Consider the following 16337-nt stretch of genomic DNA (forward strand, 5'->3'; position numbering starts at 1 on the left):
AATAATTTTTATACTTTTCTGTTTTCTCAGGAAAAAAACATACTTGTGAGGCAGTGTCTGACTTATGTGTGACTGTACAGTTCTGCATTTCGTTTTGAGAATTATCAGAATATGGAAAAGTGATATTTTTATCTATCTAAAAAGATCAGAGGCTAAATTTTTAATATTTATACAATTTAAAGTCCTATTATTTCTGTTAAATATTTGAAGGCTTCACTGTGAAATGGGTGTTTTATGGAACACCTGATATCCACAGTGGGTCTCATACGTCATTGTATTCTCTGTAGCCGTACACACAATAGTTTCTAAAAACGGTTAGTTTGATTTAAATTTGATAGTTGATAGCAGATGATAGGAAAAAATGTTCTCGTTGGGAGCATAAAGCTAAATCTTTTGAGAAGTGTGTTTAGTATTTATTCTCAACTTAGTCTACTTTAAAATGTTTAAGAGGGACCTTGGGGGACTTCCAGTTTTAAAATAGCCGCGCAACAGTATTTCTAGCCTTTTATCTCTTGGAAATCCTCTCTAATATTTAGGAGAATAAGGAACAGAAAGCACCATTTTGATGAAACGAGGGAACTTCTGAACTCCCTCATCCCCAGTCACAGCAAATGACGTTGGAAGGGCGATAACTTACCTCACGGAGCCGACACCCGAGTGCCCATGGATGGTCCACCGTTGGGAAGCAAAGCAAGTTTGCTCTGCACCCGAGAAAGGCACAGGCATTACAAGCGTCGGGTACCTCGGAAGAGAGGGATGGGGAAGGGCACCGAACCAGATGTGCTCGAGACTCCGGAGAATTGAGCACAGACGAGGGCAGAGGTGAGATACGAGGCTGAGAACAGGGGGTAAGTGAAAAGTCCACAGACGAATAGCTGCCCAACTGCCCAGCAGCCAGAAGACTGGAATTTGGGAAATGCTTAAGAGATACTGAAGGGTCCTAGGGAAAATGCAGGTACTGACTTGTGGATTCCCGAATCAAAAAGCTGGCTTGCCCGTCGATTACCCTGTAGTGGGGGCCACAGTATAGTCTTCCCACCCAGGTACACTAATTGCCATGGTATTGCCTCCAAGATGAGAGAGACCAAAACAATCAAAAGGAACTTAGAGGAAACAGAATAAAAGAGTACAAGAGGGCTTCCCTGGTGGTGCAGTGGTTGAGAGTCCGCCTGCCGATGCAGGGGACACGGGTTCGTGCCCTGGTCCGGGAAGATCCCACATGCCGCGGAGCAACTAAGCCCGTGAGCCATGGCCGCTGAGCCTGCGCGTCTGGAGCCTGTGCTCCGCAACGGGAGAGGCCACAACAGTGAGAGGCCCGCGTATAGCAAAAAAAAAAAAAAAAGAGTAGAAGAAAGTATAAATATGTAAACAAAGTCTAATTAATGTCCTCAGAGATAAGAGAAGATAATAGATTTATAATAAGAATAAACTGCTGCTTTAAAAAGAGAAAGAGCAATCAGAATACAGAAGAGCTCTTCAAAATTAAAAAATTGGCAACCTAAGTTTAAAAAGTCAGTAGAACATTTGGAAGGTAAAAGTTGAAGAAATTTCCAGGAAAGTAAACAAGAAGAAAAGTAAGATTAATAGAGAAACGCTTATGTCTGAACTCTGATTAATGGAAATTCTAGAGAAGAATGTGAAGAAATTATCAAAGAATTAATACATAAGAAAATTGCCAGAATTGAAGATCATGGATTTTCAGGCCCATCAGTGCCTAGCACCAATGAATGGAAAAGCACCCAGCACAAGCTCTGTTACCATGACAGAGTCCTAAAGATTAAGTAACAATCCTAAAAGCCCCGGTGACCAAAAAGTTCATTTGCAAATTGTCTGAAATCAGAATGGTGAAACATTCTTTTTAAACAATACTGGTGCAATGGAGAGTTGTTTTTAATTTTTTGTTAAAAATGATCTGTTTAGAATTCCATACCTAGTGTTGACTTTAAAAAAAAAAAGCACAACCTACAAGTTGAAAATTATGTTTTATTTGGTGGACATACTGAGGACTTAAGCCCAGGAGACAGCCTCTCAAATAGCACTGAGGGAGGTCAGGAAGGAGCCGGGTTACATAGGAGTTTTCGTAACAAACCCAAGTAATCAAAAGATTGCTGTTAATTAAAGAAAACCAGACTTCTCGAGTTAATGAATTTAGCGCTTTTCCATGTATGGGAAGATGCAAGAGACTGCGTTTATTGAAGTCATTCCTTTGATATGCACCCTAAAAGGCCAGTATCCTGTTTTTCTCCATCCTGAACCCCCTGAGGGTGCACACTTGGGGGTGGCTATGGCTTGATGGCCTCAACATCCGTTGTTTACTGATGTGGCAGGCGACATTCTTTGTCCACACTAGTTAAACTATTATGTGTGAAGTTAGAATATAGACTTTATTTTTAATGATATAAAAATGTAAAAAAAATTTGCTTCAAACTGTCACACGAAGAGACGTGATAACCAAATTTAATATGATATTCTGGATGGCATCCTACAGTAGAAGAACACTCAGTGACAAGACAGTCTGAAAAAAATGAACTTTAGTTAATCATAATATATCATAATTGGTTCATTAATTGTGACAAATTTACCATACTAATGTAAGATGTTAGTAATAGGATAAACTGGCTTGGAGTATAGGGAATATTCTGTATTATCTTCACTTTTTTTTTTTTTTTTTTTTTGGTAAGTCTAAAACTTATTTTAAAATCTAAAATTTACTTTTCAAAATGTATCTTCCTGCATCCTTTCTTGGGAAGCTAGATGTGCTGCATAAGGAGGGAATAGAACAAGATCTAGAAAACAAGAGTTTCAACCCCGGAGAGACAGCCTAAGGGAATTCCCAAGATCGTGTTCTAGAACAATAGCTGTGCCACAGAGTATTCCAGGTTGGAGTAGGGTGAAAGCTGGAGTGCTCTGTGACGGCGATCTTCAAGGGGAAAGAAAAAAAGAAAAGTAATGGAACAAATCGATGGGGTTGATCATGTGGAAAATTATATTGAGAGGCTGTTAGAGACTGGGGGGAAATTTAAAAAGAAAACTATGTAAATGCAGTAAAAAAAGCAGTTTTAACTCCAGGAGAACAAAAACGTTGATTAGGAAAGAGAATGTAATTCTACTATATACTCTTTGGTTCACTAGTGGATAATATATTTTTCTAGACACACACAGTAATTGTTGTATAATAAAGAATTTGACTGACCTCTGTTCCTGGGAGGGAGCATCTAGAGCCTTGGAATTTCCTAAGTGATAGGAGTGTCTTTGTTATTTAGGGTGGGCTCTGATAGTCTATACTAATGAAATCACTCTAGGTGGGACTGTACAGAGCTTCAGGATGGGGGCTGGTCCCGCCGGAAACACCAACCATGTGATTAAAAGATTGGAGCTCTGAGCCTTGTGAGACCAACTCAACCTTCTAACCTCTGGGGAGGGAAGGGGTGGGGGTTGGAGATTGAGCTCAGTCCTGTGGCCAATGATTCAGTCAGCCATAGCTGTGTCATGAAACCCGGTGAAAACTCTGAACCCTGAAACTTGATGTAGATTCTTCCTAGTGGGTGAACACACCAATGTGCTGGGTGAGGGTGCGGGGGGATGACCTGCCCTGCTGCAGAGAGGTCATATGGAAGCTCTGCATTTGGGACTGCCCTTGGCCTTGCCCTAAGTGGCCTACTCATTTGGTTGGTCCTGATTTGTATCCTTTACTACAAAGCCATAATCATGAACTGTAAGTTATCCTGAGGTCTGTGAGTCACTCTAGTGAATTCTTGAACCTGAGGAGTTATGGGAACCGGGAACTTTGTAGTCAACTAATCACAAGTGTCGGTGGCCTAGGGAGCCCTGAACTTGTGGCTGGTGCCTGCATTGTGGGCGGTTTTGCTGGGGACTATGTCTTTCACCTGTGGGATCTGTACTAACTCTGGGTGGTTAATATCAGAATTGAGCTGCAGTATTACAATAAGGAAAACACTGACAAGTGACAGAATCTTGTGATATAACTTCATTGGAAGGATGGGGAAAATATAAAGGAGAGTGAAAGTTCTCATCAACCCTAATGAGTCAAGTAATATATTGATGAATCAGGAAATTGCAGTGTAACGTAGGATTTAGAACATGTAAAGATGGGGAAAAACAATTAAAAGCAATGAAAATGGTTGCTTCTGGGGATGGAATAGGAAGGTGCAGAAGGCTAGGGGTAAAGTCCTGCTGTTTTTGGCCTAAAAAATTATAACTTTTATCTTTTTTGGACCAAGTTATGTATTAGACATAAATAAAACCACTTTGAAAAGGAGGTTGACTTTCGGCTGTCAGCAGTTCATCAGGAAATGAACTTGGACCGTGAGATGTGTGTATGAGGGGGATGCTCTCAGGAAGAAGCACCTGTGAGGAAGCCGAGGAAGCCGAGTAGGGCAGAGGGGGAAGTCCAGCTGATGCAGGAGTCAAACCTGATCCCGTGGGAAGCTCTGGACCTGGGACGGCACTTCAGAGATGCTTAAGTGAAGTAAGGGACCTGGATCTTTGTGTGGACCAGTCGTTAGACATGTACTGCCCAGGGGAGGAGCTGTAACCTCGGGCAAGGCAGCTCCCTTTGGCTGATGGCAGTTCCTGGGAGGTGCTCACCTGTGAGCTGACAGCAGACAACACTCCTGGCAAGAGGATTGCCTGAAGACCTCTGTGCTGGAAGGGAGGATGTGGTTGGTGCTCTAACAGTACCCATTACAAACTCCAAAAACTGGAGAATCTGGAAAAGGAAGGTTTGATGTCCCTGAGGCAAATTTTATAATCTCTAGTCCTGGCATATTCCGACCTATCCAGGATTATTATTTTTTTAATTTATTTTATTTTTAGTTATTTTTGGCTGTGTTGGGTCTTCATTGCTGCACGCGGGCTTTCTCTAGTTGCGGCGAGCGGGGGCTACTCTTCGTTGTGGTGCACGGGCTTCTCATTGCGGTGGCTTCTCTTGTTGTGGAACATGGGCTCTAGGCGTGCGGGCTGCAGTAGTTGTGGCACCGCGGGCTCTAGAGCTCAGGCTTAGTAGTTGTGGTGCACGGGCTTAGTTGCTCCGTGGCATGTGGGATCTTCCCGGGCCAGGGCTCGAACCCATGTCCCCTGCATTGGCAGGAAGACTCTTAACCACTGTGCCACCAGGGAAGTCCTCCAGGACTTATTTTTTTGGGGGGTGGTGGTATGCGGGCCTCTCACTGTTGTGGCCTCTCCCGTTGCGGAGAACAGGCTCCGGACGCACAGGCTCAGCGGCCATGGCTTACGGGCCCAGCTGCTCCGCGGCATGTGAGATCTTCCCAGACCGGGGCACGAACCCGTGTCCCCTGCATCGGCAGGCGGACTCTCAACCACTGCACCACCAGGAAAGCCCTCCAGGACTATTTTTAAAGTGTGGTATGCTGCTTTAGCTCAGCCTGGGGTTGGCAATTTTAAATACACACACACACACACACACACACACACACACACACACACACACACACACACACCAGAGTCATCTGTGTTCTTCTGAAATATGTATATTACAGCCAGAAATTCTAGATGCATTATTTGGACTTTATTGTAGTTTAATTATTGAGCATTTCTTATTTGAGGGATTTGAAAGCACACAATCTGAGAAAATCTGATGTTGCCGTTGATTCAGTGCTATAATCACATATAGGATTTGCTTGCTCCGCAGTTGTAGAGAATAAACAGAATAATCTAGGTACCAAAGGCTCTGTGAATGGACAGATTGGGTGGCAGACAGATTAGGAGAATATAAGGTACTGTACTTGTAAAGTGAAGAACTTTGAGAAACCAGGTTCTCAGGGAAATCGTCCAAGTCTTGTGTGTTTTGTAGTTTGTAAGACTAAGTAAACGTGAGCATCATTCATGCATTCAGCACATGTCTACTGAGCGCCTGCCTTGTGCACATCACCTAGCAAGGAGCCTGGAATCCGGTAGAAGAATTAAGAGGTGTACACGTAAGAAAATGCAATTCAAAGTAGAGAGTGGTAAGTGCTGTAAGAGAAGTGTATGTAAAGGGCTAAGAGAGCTTAGGGGAGAGGGAGGTTTCTTTTGTTTGAAGTTATCTGAACAGTGGAATTAGTTGGTGGAGTTTGAACAAGGCTTTGAAGGAAGAGGCGAGGAGGTGAGGTTCTGGGGATCTTGGAGAGAGCAGAAAAGTTTATGACAGAAGGAAAAGGAGAGAATTGGAAACAGTTAGAAAATGTTTATACTTCATGTGTGACACATTAGTGGATCAGTAACAGGAATACAGTATAAAACTTGGGTCCGCATACTTCCAAAATACTCAGGAGATGAAAAGTTACAGAAATATGCAACTGAATTGATCATGAGGTTGGAGGAACTCTCATATGATACTTAATTCCATATGGATGGGTTCTGCTATGAATGTTTAAATCCATGAGTTAGTAATGTTTCTTTTAAACAAAACCACAGTCATAAACATACATGAGTTACCTTTGGGAGATGCCAGAGAATCAATTTACTTTGAAAACTGGTAAAGGAGAAAAAGAATCAAACATTTATCTTGTGTTCCTGTGCAAACTCTGTATCATCTGTAATCAGATAACTGATGAGGAGTCATTTCTCTATGGAACTATTCCAGCTACTAAATGAAGACGGGATGATAGAATTCAGATATCACCATTTTGCAATCTCTAATGAAATAATGTGTCTCAGCGGTGATCATCAATGGCTGCTAATATAACAAAAAGTAAGGTTAGCAAACTTGTGCCTCCTGATGGAAATATGCAATATCACTTATGAAGTATTCTGACCCAAAAAATCACACCTGAATTTGATCATTTACAGCTAACTTTTAGGGGATGGAAGAACATGTTAAATGACATCAGGAGGATGCAATCAGCTAATGACAGGCTGGTTAAGTATAAATATATGACCTAATGTCTTCAACAAATGACAGGGGGTGGGGCGAGCAGGGAGGGAGAGGGAAGAAAAAGAGAAGGAGATGGGGGGAGACAGAGAGATGGAGACAGAGAGATAAGTAGATCTAGATAGATATGATTTCATAACTTACTCTATTATTTCATAATCTATTATGATTATGAAAGATATGGCTAGGAAGAATTTAGATGTGTTCGCCATATTTCTGCATAGTAAAAGTAGGGATCATCATGTAATTTCAAAGAAGTGGTTTTAGGACAAATACAAGAAGATCCTACTTTACACCATAACTTATAAATGGTTTGTGAAAACTCACAGAGAAGTTTTGGGGGCATCCCTAACCTTTTGGGATGCTGTTCAAAACCATGCTATGAATTTGTAACAGACATGATTCCGGTATTTTAGAGGTAAGATACCATGGTTGTAGCCTGACCCATTATCATTTTCAAATGTTTAATGCTACATAAGATTTGAGAGCTTTTTAGAGAAATATGCTCTCCCCTAGAAGAAATAGATATTATTCAATTTCTACTACCTATAATTAAAAAAAAATAGTTTATTAAGGTATAACAGATACAGTGTGTACTTAATTGTACAGCTACATGAATTTTTACATGCACAACAAACTATAGAATATTTCCTACATCCTGAAGGTTCCCTTAATGCCTCTTCCCTGTCATCTACCCTGTTACTTGGGGTAGCCAATATTATCACATCTATCTTTATAGATTAGTTTTTCCCTTTTTGAAATGGCATACATGGAATCATAACAGCTTGTACACTTTTATCTTAGGCTTTTTTCACTCAACGTAATGTCTGGGAGATGTGTTCTTGTTTGGAGTGTATTGGTAGTTCTTTTTTAAAAATTGCTATTTAGTATTGTGTGAATGTATTTTTTAAGCTCTTTTTAAATTTATTTTATTTTATTTATTTTTGGCTGTGTTGGGTCTTTGTTGCTGTGCGTGGGCTTTCTCTAGTTGCGGCGAGGGAGGGCTACTCTTCTTTGCAGTGCGCAGGCTTCTCATTGCGTACTGTGTTAATATATCTTAATTTACTTACTCATTCTCTTGTAGTTTATTATTTGGGCATGTTTACCAACTATACGTAAATAAAGCTACCATGGACATTGTTTTGGTAGACATGATGCCTATTACCTCTTGGAAATTGTTAAGTCATAGATAGGCACACATTTATTTCTGGACGTAATGTAAAATCGTTTTCCTAAAATGACTGTCAGTTTACAGTGCCACCAGCAATATATGAGAGTTCTAGTTGCTCCATATCCTTGTCAACACTTAGTGTTGCAGTCTTTTAAATTTTAGCCATTGTCATGGGTATTCATTCCTAAATTTGAGCCACTGGTAGTTGCTCCATCTTTTACATCAAGTACAGTTGACCCTTGAACAGCATGGGGGGTTTAGGGGCACGGACCCTCCATACAGTTGGAAATTCAAGTATAACTTTATATTTGGCTCTCAGTATCTGGATCTTGCATCCGAGGTTTTGCATCTGTGGATTCAACCAACCTTGGATCGTGTAGTACTGTAGTATGTATTTATTGGAAAAAATATCCACGTATAGGTGGACCCTTGCAGTTCAAACCCATGTTGTTCAAGGGTCAACTGTATTACACAGGTCTTTTTGTGTCTAATTGGTGGGTCCTAATTGTGATCAGTTCTACATTTGTAATTCTTAAACTAAACTGTTACTTTTTTCTTTTCTCAGTTGTCACAGGTAGTACTGATGGAATTGGAAAATCATACGCAGAAGAGGTAGGTAATTTTCAAGACTTTTCTTTTTGGTATAAGAATATAAGAACAGATATAGAATGATCTCTTACAGTAGTTAAACACAACTTTAAAACAAATTTTTGTGCAAAATGTGTGTCAAACTTTTTATCCTGGAAAGTTGGAGTTATGAAAATTTTAGTGTAATTTTATTTTATATTGTGTAACTATAGACAGTTCTCAGTTTTTTTTTCTTTTTTTTTTGCGGTACGCGGGCCTCTCACTGTTGTGGACTCTCCTGTTGCGGAGCACAGGCTCCGGACGCGCAGGCTCAGCGGCCATGGCCCACGGGCCCAGCCGCTCCGCGGCATGTGGGATCTTCCCGGACCTGGGCACGAACATGTGTCCCGTGCATCGGCAGGCGGATTCTCAACCACTGCGCCACCAGGGAAGACCTCAGTTCTCAGTTTTTAAAGTTAATTGTTTTAGATTATTTTCCAAAAGGTAGACAGATTATTAGAGAGTGGTTACATCTCCAAACAAGTCCATGGCGTCATTTTCACAAGAAAGACTGTGATGGACAGATACTGACAGACACAGGCAAAAGATTCAAGTTGTCTGTAATGTAATTGAAGGAAGGGAAACCATGCTAGTTTGAAGACCACTGTACAAAGCTCTCCTGTGAAGGAGAGCTTCCCTGCCTTCCAGTTCCACAGAGGCACCAATAGCCTCTGATATTGCCCAGTTGTGATGAAGGTCCTGACAGATCCATTGAATCTCTCATTTGTCCTTTAAAAAGTGTTTAAAAAAAAAATCCTTTGTTTTCCCAGCTTTTTATTTTGAGTATAAAAACTACAGAAAAGGTTCAAGAAGAGTATACAATGAACACCCACCCATACACCTTTCACAAGGATTTGTTAGCTGTTAACATTTTGCTACATTTAACTTATCATTATAATTATAATTTGGCTGGACTGTCCAGGAGTTACAGACATTGTAACAGTTCACTCCTAAATACTTCAGCTTGAAGCTTCTGAGAACTAGAATATTCACTGTTGTAACCACAGTACAGTGGTCACACATAGGAAGTTTAACTTGACACAATACGATTTTACAATATACAGTCCATATACAAGCTTCCCAATTGTCCCATTAATCTGTTTCATAGAGCTTCCTTTTTTGTTCCAAAATCCATTTAAGGATTATGCATTGCTTCTTAATGTCATAACTCTTGACTAGGAGTGTTCCCGAGCCCCTCCTTTTGTTCTCTTTTTTCTTTTGTAACAGTGGCATTTTTTTAAAAACCTGGGCCATTTGTTTTGTAGATTTCTCAGTTTGGATTTGTCTGATTGTTTCCTCATGATTAGATTCAAGTTAAACATTTTTTAGCAGGAATGCTACACAGGTGATACTATATTCTTTTGAGTTTATCTTATCAGGAGCTACAAGAAGTCCATTTGTTCCTTTATTGGTTATGTTAAAATAAATCATTTATTAAGATGTTGTCTACCATAATTTTCCATTATAAAAGTACCTTTTCCCCTTTGTAATTAATAAAGAATCTGTGGGATGATGCTTTGAGACTGTATGAATATTTCATTTCCCAACAGTCTTCCACCCAACATGTGTTGCTGTTTTTTGCCTAAATTAGTTGTTACTAAGGTGGTTTAAAAACGGTAATTTTCTGAACTTTTGAATTTTATTTAATTTAATTTTTTATACAGCAGGTTCTTATTAGTCATCAGTTTTATCCACATCAGTGTATACATGTCAATCCCAGTCGCCCAATTCATCACACCACCACCCCCACCCCCGCCGCTTCCCCCGCTTGGTGTCGGTACGTTTGTTCTCTACATCTGTGTCACTATTTCTGCCTTGCAAACCCGTTCATCTGTACCATTTTTCTAGGTTCCACATAATATGCGTTAATATACAATATTTATTTTTCCCTTTCTGACTTCACTCGGTATGAGAATCTCTAGACCCATCCATGTCTCTACAAATGACCCAACTTTGTTCCTTTTCATGGCTGAGTAATATTCCATTGTATATATGTGCCACATCTTCTTTATCCATTCATCTGTTGATGGGCATTTAGGTTGCTTCCATGACCTGGCTATTGTAAATAGTGCTGCAAGGAACACTGGGGTGCATGTGTCTTTTTGAATTATGGTTTTCTCTGGGTATATGCCCAGTAGTGGGATTGCTGGGTCATATGGTAATTCTATTTTTAGTTTTTTAAGGAACCTCCGTCCTGTTCTCCATAGTGGCTGTATCCATTTACATTCCCACCAACAGTGCAAGAGGGTTCCCTTTTCTCCACACCCTGTCCAGCATTTGTTGTTTGTAGATTTTCTGACGATGCCCATTCTAACTGGTGTGAGTTGATACCTCATTGTAGTTTTGATTTGTATTTCTCTAATAATTAGTGATGTTGAGCAGCTTTTCATGTGCGTCGTGGCCCATCTGTATGTCTTCTTTGGAGAAATGTCTATTTAGATCTTCTGCCCATTTTTTGATTGGGTTGTTTGTTTTTTTTAATATTGAGCTGCATGAGCTCTTTGTATATTTTGGAGACTAATTCTTTGTATGTTGATTCATTTGCAAACATTTCCTCCCATTCTGAGGGTTGTCTTTTCGTCGTGTTTGTAGTTTCCTTTGCTTTGCAAAAGATTTTAAGTTTCATTAGGTCCCATTTGTTTCTTTTTGTTTTTATTTCCATTGCTCTAGGAGGTGGATCAAAAAAGATCTTGCTGTGATTTATGTCAGTGTTCTTCCTATGTTTCCCTCTAAGAGTTTTATAGTGTCCAGTCTTACATTTAGGTCTCTAATCCATTTTGAGTTCATTTTTGTGTATGGTGTTAGGGAGTGTTCTAATTTCATTCTTTTACATGTAGCTGTCCAGTTTTCCCAGCACCACTTATTGAAGAGACTGTCTTTTCTCCATTGTATAACCTTGCCTCCTTTGTCATAGATTAGTTGATCATAGGTGTGTGGGTTTATCTTGGGGCTTTCTATCCTGTTCCATTGATCTATATTTCTGTTTTTGTGCCGGTACCATTTTGTCTTGATTACTGTAGTTTTGTAGTATAGTCTGACGTCAGGGAGTCTGATTCCTCCAGCTCTGTATTTTTCCCTCAAGACTGCTTTGGCTATTTGGGGTCTTTTCTGCCTCCATACAGAATTTATGATTTTTTTGTTCTAATTCTGTAAAAAATGCCACTGGTAATTTGATAGGGATTGCATTGAATCTATAGATTGCTTTGGGTAGTATAGTCATTTTCACAATATTGATTCTTCCAATCCAAGAACATGGTATATCTCTCCATCTGTTTGTATCATCTTTAATTTCTTTCATCAGTGTCTTATAGTTTTCTGCATACCAGTCTTTTGTCTCCCTAGGTAGGTTTATTCCTAGGTATTTTATTCTTTTTGTTGCAGTGGTAAATGGGAGTGTTTCCTTAATTTCTCTTTCAGATTTTTCATCATTAGTGTATAGGAATGCAAGAGATTTCTGTGCATTAATTTTGTATCCTGCAACTTTACCAGATTCATTGATTAGCTCTAGTAGTTTTCTGGTGGCATCTTTCAGATTCTCTATGTATAGTATCATGTCATCTGCAAACAGTGACAATTTGTATTCCTTTTATTTCTTTTTCTTCTCTGATTGCCATGGTTAGGACTTCCAAAAGTATGTTGAATAATAGTGGTGAGACATCCTAGTCTTGTTCCTGATCTTAGGGGAAATGCATTCAGTTTTTCACCATTGAGAATGATGTTTGCTGTGGGTTTGTCGTATATGGCCTTTATTATGTTGAGGTAGGTTCCCTGTGTGCCCATTTTCTGGAGAGTTTTTGTCATAAATTGGTGTTGAATTTTGTCAAAAGCTTTTTCTGCATCTCTTGAGATGGTCATATGGTTTTTATTCTTCAGTTTGTTAATATGGTGTATCACATTGATTTGTGTATATTGAAGAATCCTTGCATTCCTGGTATAAATCCCACTTGATCATGGTGTATGATTCTTTTAATGTGTTTTTGGATTCTGTTTGCTGGTGTTTTGTTGAGGAATTTTGCATCTATATTCATCAGTGATATTGGTCTGTAATTTCCTTTTTTTGTAGTATCTTTGTCTGGTTTTGGTATCAGGGTGGTGGTGGCCTCATAGAATGAGTTTGCAATTCTTTGGAAGAGTTTGAGAAGGATGGGTATTAGCTTTTCTCTAAATGTTTGATAGAATTTACCTGTGAAGCCATCTGGTCCCGCACTTTTGTTTGTTGGAAGATCTTTAATCACAGTTTCAATTTCATTACTTGTGATTGGTCTGTTCATATTTTCTATTTCTTCCTGGTTCAGTCTTGGAAGGTTAAACCTTTCTAAGAATTTGTCCATTTCTTCCAGGTTGTCCATTTTATTGGCATAGAGTTGCTTGTAGTAGTCTCCTATGATGCTTTGTATTTCTGCAGTGTCTGTTGTAACTTCTCCTTTTTCATTTCTAATTTTATTGATTTGAGTCTTCTCCCTCTTTTTCTTGATGAGTCTGGCTAAAGGTTTATCAATTTTGTTTATCTTCTCAAAGAACCAGCTTTTAGTTTTATTGAGCTTTGCTGTTGTTTTCTTTGTTTCTATTTCATGTATTTCTTTTCTGATCTTTATGATTTCTTTCCTTCTACTAACTTTGGGTTTTGCTTTTTGTTCTTTCTCTAGTTCCTTTAGGTGTAAGGTTAGATTGTTTATTTGAGATTTTTCTTGTTTCTTGAGGTAGGCTTGTATTGCTATAAACTTCCCTCTTAGAACTGCTTTTGCTGCATCCCATAGGTTTTGGATTGTCGTATTTTCTTTGTAATTTGTGTCAAGGTATTTTTCATTTCCTCTTTGATTTCTTCATTGATCTCTTGGCTATTTAGTAACATATTGTTTAGCCTTCATGTATTTGTGTTTTTTATGTTTTTTTCCCTGTAATTGATTTCTAATCTCATAGCGTTGTGGTCAGAAAAGTTGCTTGATATGATTTCAATTTTCTTAAATTTATTGAGGGCTTGATTTGTGACCCAAGGTGTGATCTATCCTGGAGAATGTTCTGTGTGCCCTTGGGAAGAAAGTGTAATCTGCTGTTTTGGATGGAATGTCCTATAAATTTCCATTCAATCTGTCTGGTCTGTTGTGTCACTTAAAGCTTGTGTGTCCTTGTTAATTGTCTGTCTGGATGATCTGTCCATTGGTGTAAGTGAGGTGTTAAAGTCCCCCACTATTAACGTGTTACTGTCGATTTCCTCTTTTATAGCTGTTAGCAGTTGCCTTATGTATTGAGGTGCTCCTATGTTGGGTGCATATATATTTATAACTGTTATATCTTCTTCTTGGATTGATCCCTTGATCATTATGTAGTGTCCTTCCTTGTCTCTTGCAACATTCTTTATTTTAAAGTCTATTTTATCTGAGTGTTGCTACTCCAGCTTTCTTTTGATTTCCATTTGCATGGAATATCTTTTTCCATCCCCTCACTTTCAGTCTGTATGTGTCCCTAGGTCTGAAGTTGGTCTCTTGTAGACAGACAGCATGTGTATGGGTCTTGTTTTTGTATCCATTCAGCGAGCCTGTGTCTTTTGGTTGGAGCATTTAATCTATTCACGTTTAAGGTAATTATCAGTAATGTATGTTCCTGTTACCATTTTCTTAATTGTTATGGGTTTGTTTTTGTACGTCTTTTTCTTCTCTTGTGTTTCCCACTCAGAGAAGTTACTTTAGCATTTATTGTAGAGCTGGTTTGGTGGTGCTGAATTCTCTTAGCTTTTGCCTTCCTGTAAAGCTTTTCATTTCGCTGTCAAATGTGAATGAGATCCTTACCGGGTAAAGTAATCTTGGTTGTAGGTTCTTCCCTTTCATCACTTTAAATATATCATGCCACTCCCTTCTGCCTTGTAGAGTTTCTGCTGAGAAATCAGCTGTTAACCTATGGGTGTTCTCTTGTATGTTATTTGTCATTTTTCCCTTGTTGCTTTCAGTAATTTTTCTTTGTCTTTAATTTTTGTCAGTTTGATTACTATGTGTCTTGGCGTGTTTCTCCTTGGGTTTATCCTGCCTGGGACTGCGCTTCCTGGACTTGGGTGGCTATTTCCTTTCCAAAGTTAGGGAAGAAAATCGGTCATTTTTTAATGATAATGATATCTGTCCTTTTACATTTACATTAGATGCTGTTTTTCTATAAAAAGCAGCTTTTCCTTGTTCTTCCTCCGCCATCAATTTTTTAGAAGAACTATCAGTATATATTGCTGGGTTCTTTAGTTGTTTTATAAAAGATTAATTTAGTAAATTATTACCAACCTTAATTTTTATAAAAAGTGTTATTCCATATCATCTCATTTGAAGTACTACTGTTAATAAAAGTTGGCTTGAGGATTTAGGACTGGAAAATTAGTTCACTAAATCACTTATAGTTTATAGCACCTAATTTATTCTCATTTATATACTGTCTGGAGTAGTTCACTAAAAAGTTCTGTGTATATCAGTTTTTTTTTTCCTCTGCCCCTATATTTATGGGTCTCTGGGGTAGAAACCATGTTCTCATAAATCATTCATTCTATGAAGCACTTACACAGCACTGGGGAGGTACATAGAGGGTACCCCTCAGGACATTCTTTTTTAAGTCATCCAATAAACTATCTTAGTTTGCCTTTGTAGTCCATAAAGTCTAATGTTTAAGTAAACATTTAAAAATTGATTCAGTTTTTAGGAATTCCTGACATTTTAACTGTGTTAAAAAGAAAACTGTGGTCTTCTTTGCTAGTTCTGCAGTCTTCATGTATTCTCTCTAAAATGAAAATGTTTTTAAAGCTGATTTTTCAATTAAAAAAGTAATAGATACTTATGATTTAAAAAAACTAAGTATTGACAAGTCCAAAATAAAAGTAAAAGTCTTCATTTTTCTAAAACCCTATGACTTTTATATACTAGCTTGATTGAGAAAGAGAACCCCTTGGGGAATCTTTTTGTAAAGTCTTCATTTTGTTTTGCCTATTCATTGCACTCGGGTTTATTAGTTTTTTAACTTGGATTATCATATGGTCAGATTTTCTTAAAATGACACTATATCTATCAGTAATTTACATTTTAAAGTAAAACACGCAGGTGTCATTCAGCTGTTTGGTTTCTCTTTTATTTTAGTTAGCAAAGCATGGAATGAAGATTGTCCTTATCAGCAGATCACAGGACAAACTGAACCAGGTTTCCAGTGAAATAAGTAAGTTCTCACATCACCCTTCCCTCCCGTTATGATCACAAAAGGAATATAGCTAGTCTAAATTTAATGTTTTCAAGCAGATATCTAGCATTTACATATTTATAGTTCAGAAAACTGCTTTTTCATGCTGTTGATGGGATGTTTTACAAATGGAGCATCAGTTTTTTCAAATTAATATAGGACTATTATAATTTGCTTAAAATGTCTTTAACTGACTCATTTAGGTTCTTTTGTCAGGAGTCAAATTCTCTGATCATTTTATCATGTTCTCCTTAAATATCTGAATTCCTTTTCTGTTGTTTCATTTAAATATTCTTGCATTTTTTTACTCTTTGACTTCATTGTCTTTAAATGGTATATCATATATGATTGAGGAAGAAATGCAAAAGGTAGCGTATATATATGTGACAGGGAAACTACTCTGAACTTTTTTCTTAGCTATGCTTGAAACCTGAATTATAATATGGC

The 16337-nt window shown here is 38.4% G+C and overlaps 1 protein-coding gene across 1 annotated transcript in view; it reads left to right on the forward strand.

Moving 5' to 3' along the window:
• HSD17B12 (hydroxysteroid 17-beta dehydrogenase 12) overlaps positions 1–16337 on the forward strand; it is a 169383-nt gene that overhangs the window by 48760 nt on the left and 104286 nt on the right. Inside the window, exons 2-3 of the mRNA XM_059069930.2 lie at positions 8629–8675; positions 15794–15869. Coding sequence (XP_058925913.1) covers positions 8629–8675; positions 15794–15869 — 123 coding nt within the window. The remainder of the gene's footprint in view (positions 1–8628; positions 8676–15793; positions 15870–16337) is intronic.

This window comes from Kogia breviceps, chromosome 7 (assembly GCF_026419965.1).
Source record: "Kogia breviceps isolate mKogBre1 chromosome 7, mKogBre1 haplotype 1, whole genome shotgun sequence".
Classification (NCBI taxonomy): domain Eukaryota; kingdom Metazoa; phylum Chordata; class Mammalia; order Artiodactyla; family Physeteridae; genus Kogia; species Kogia breviceps.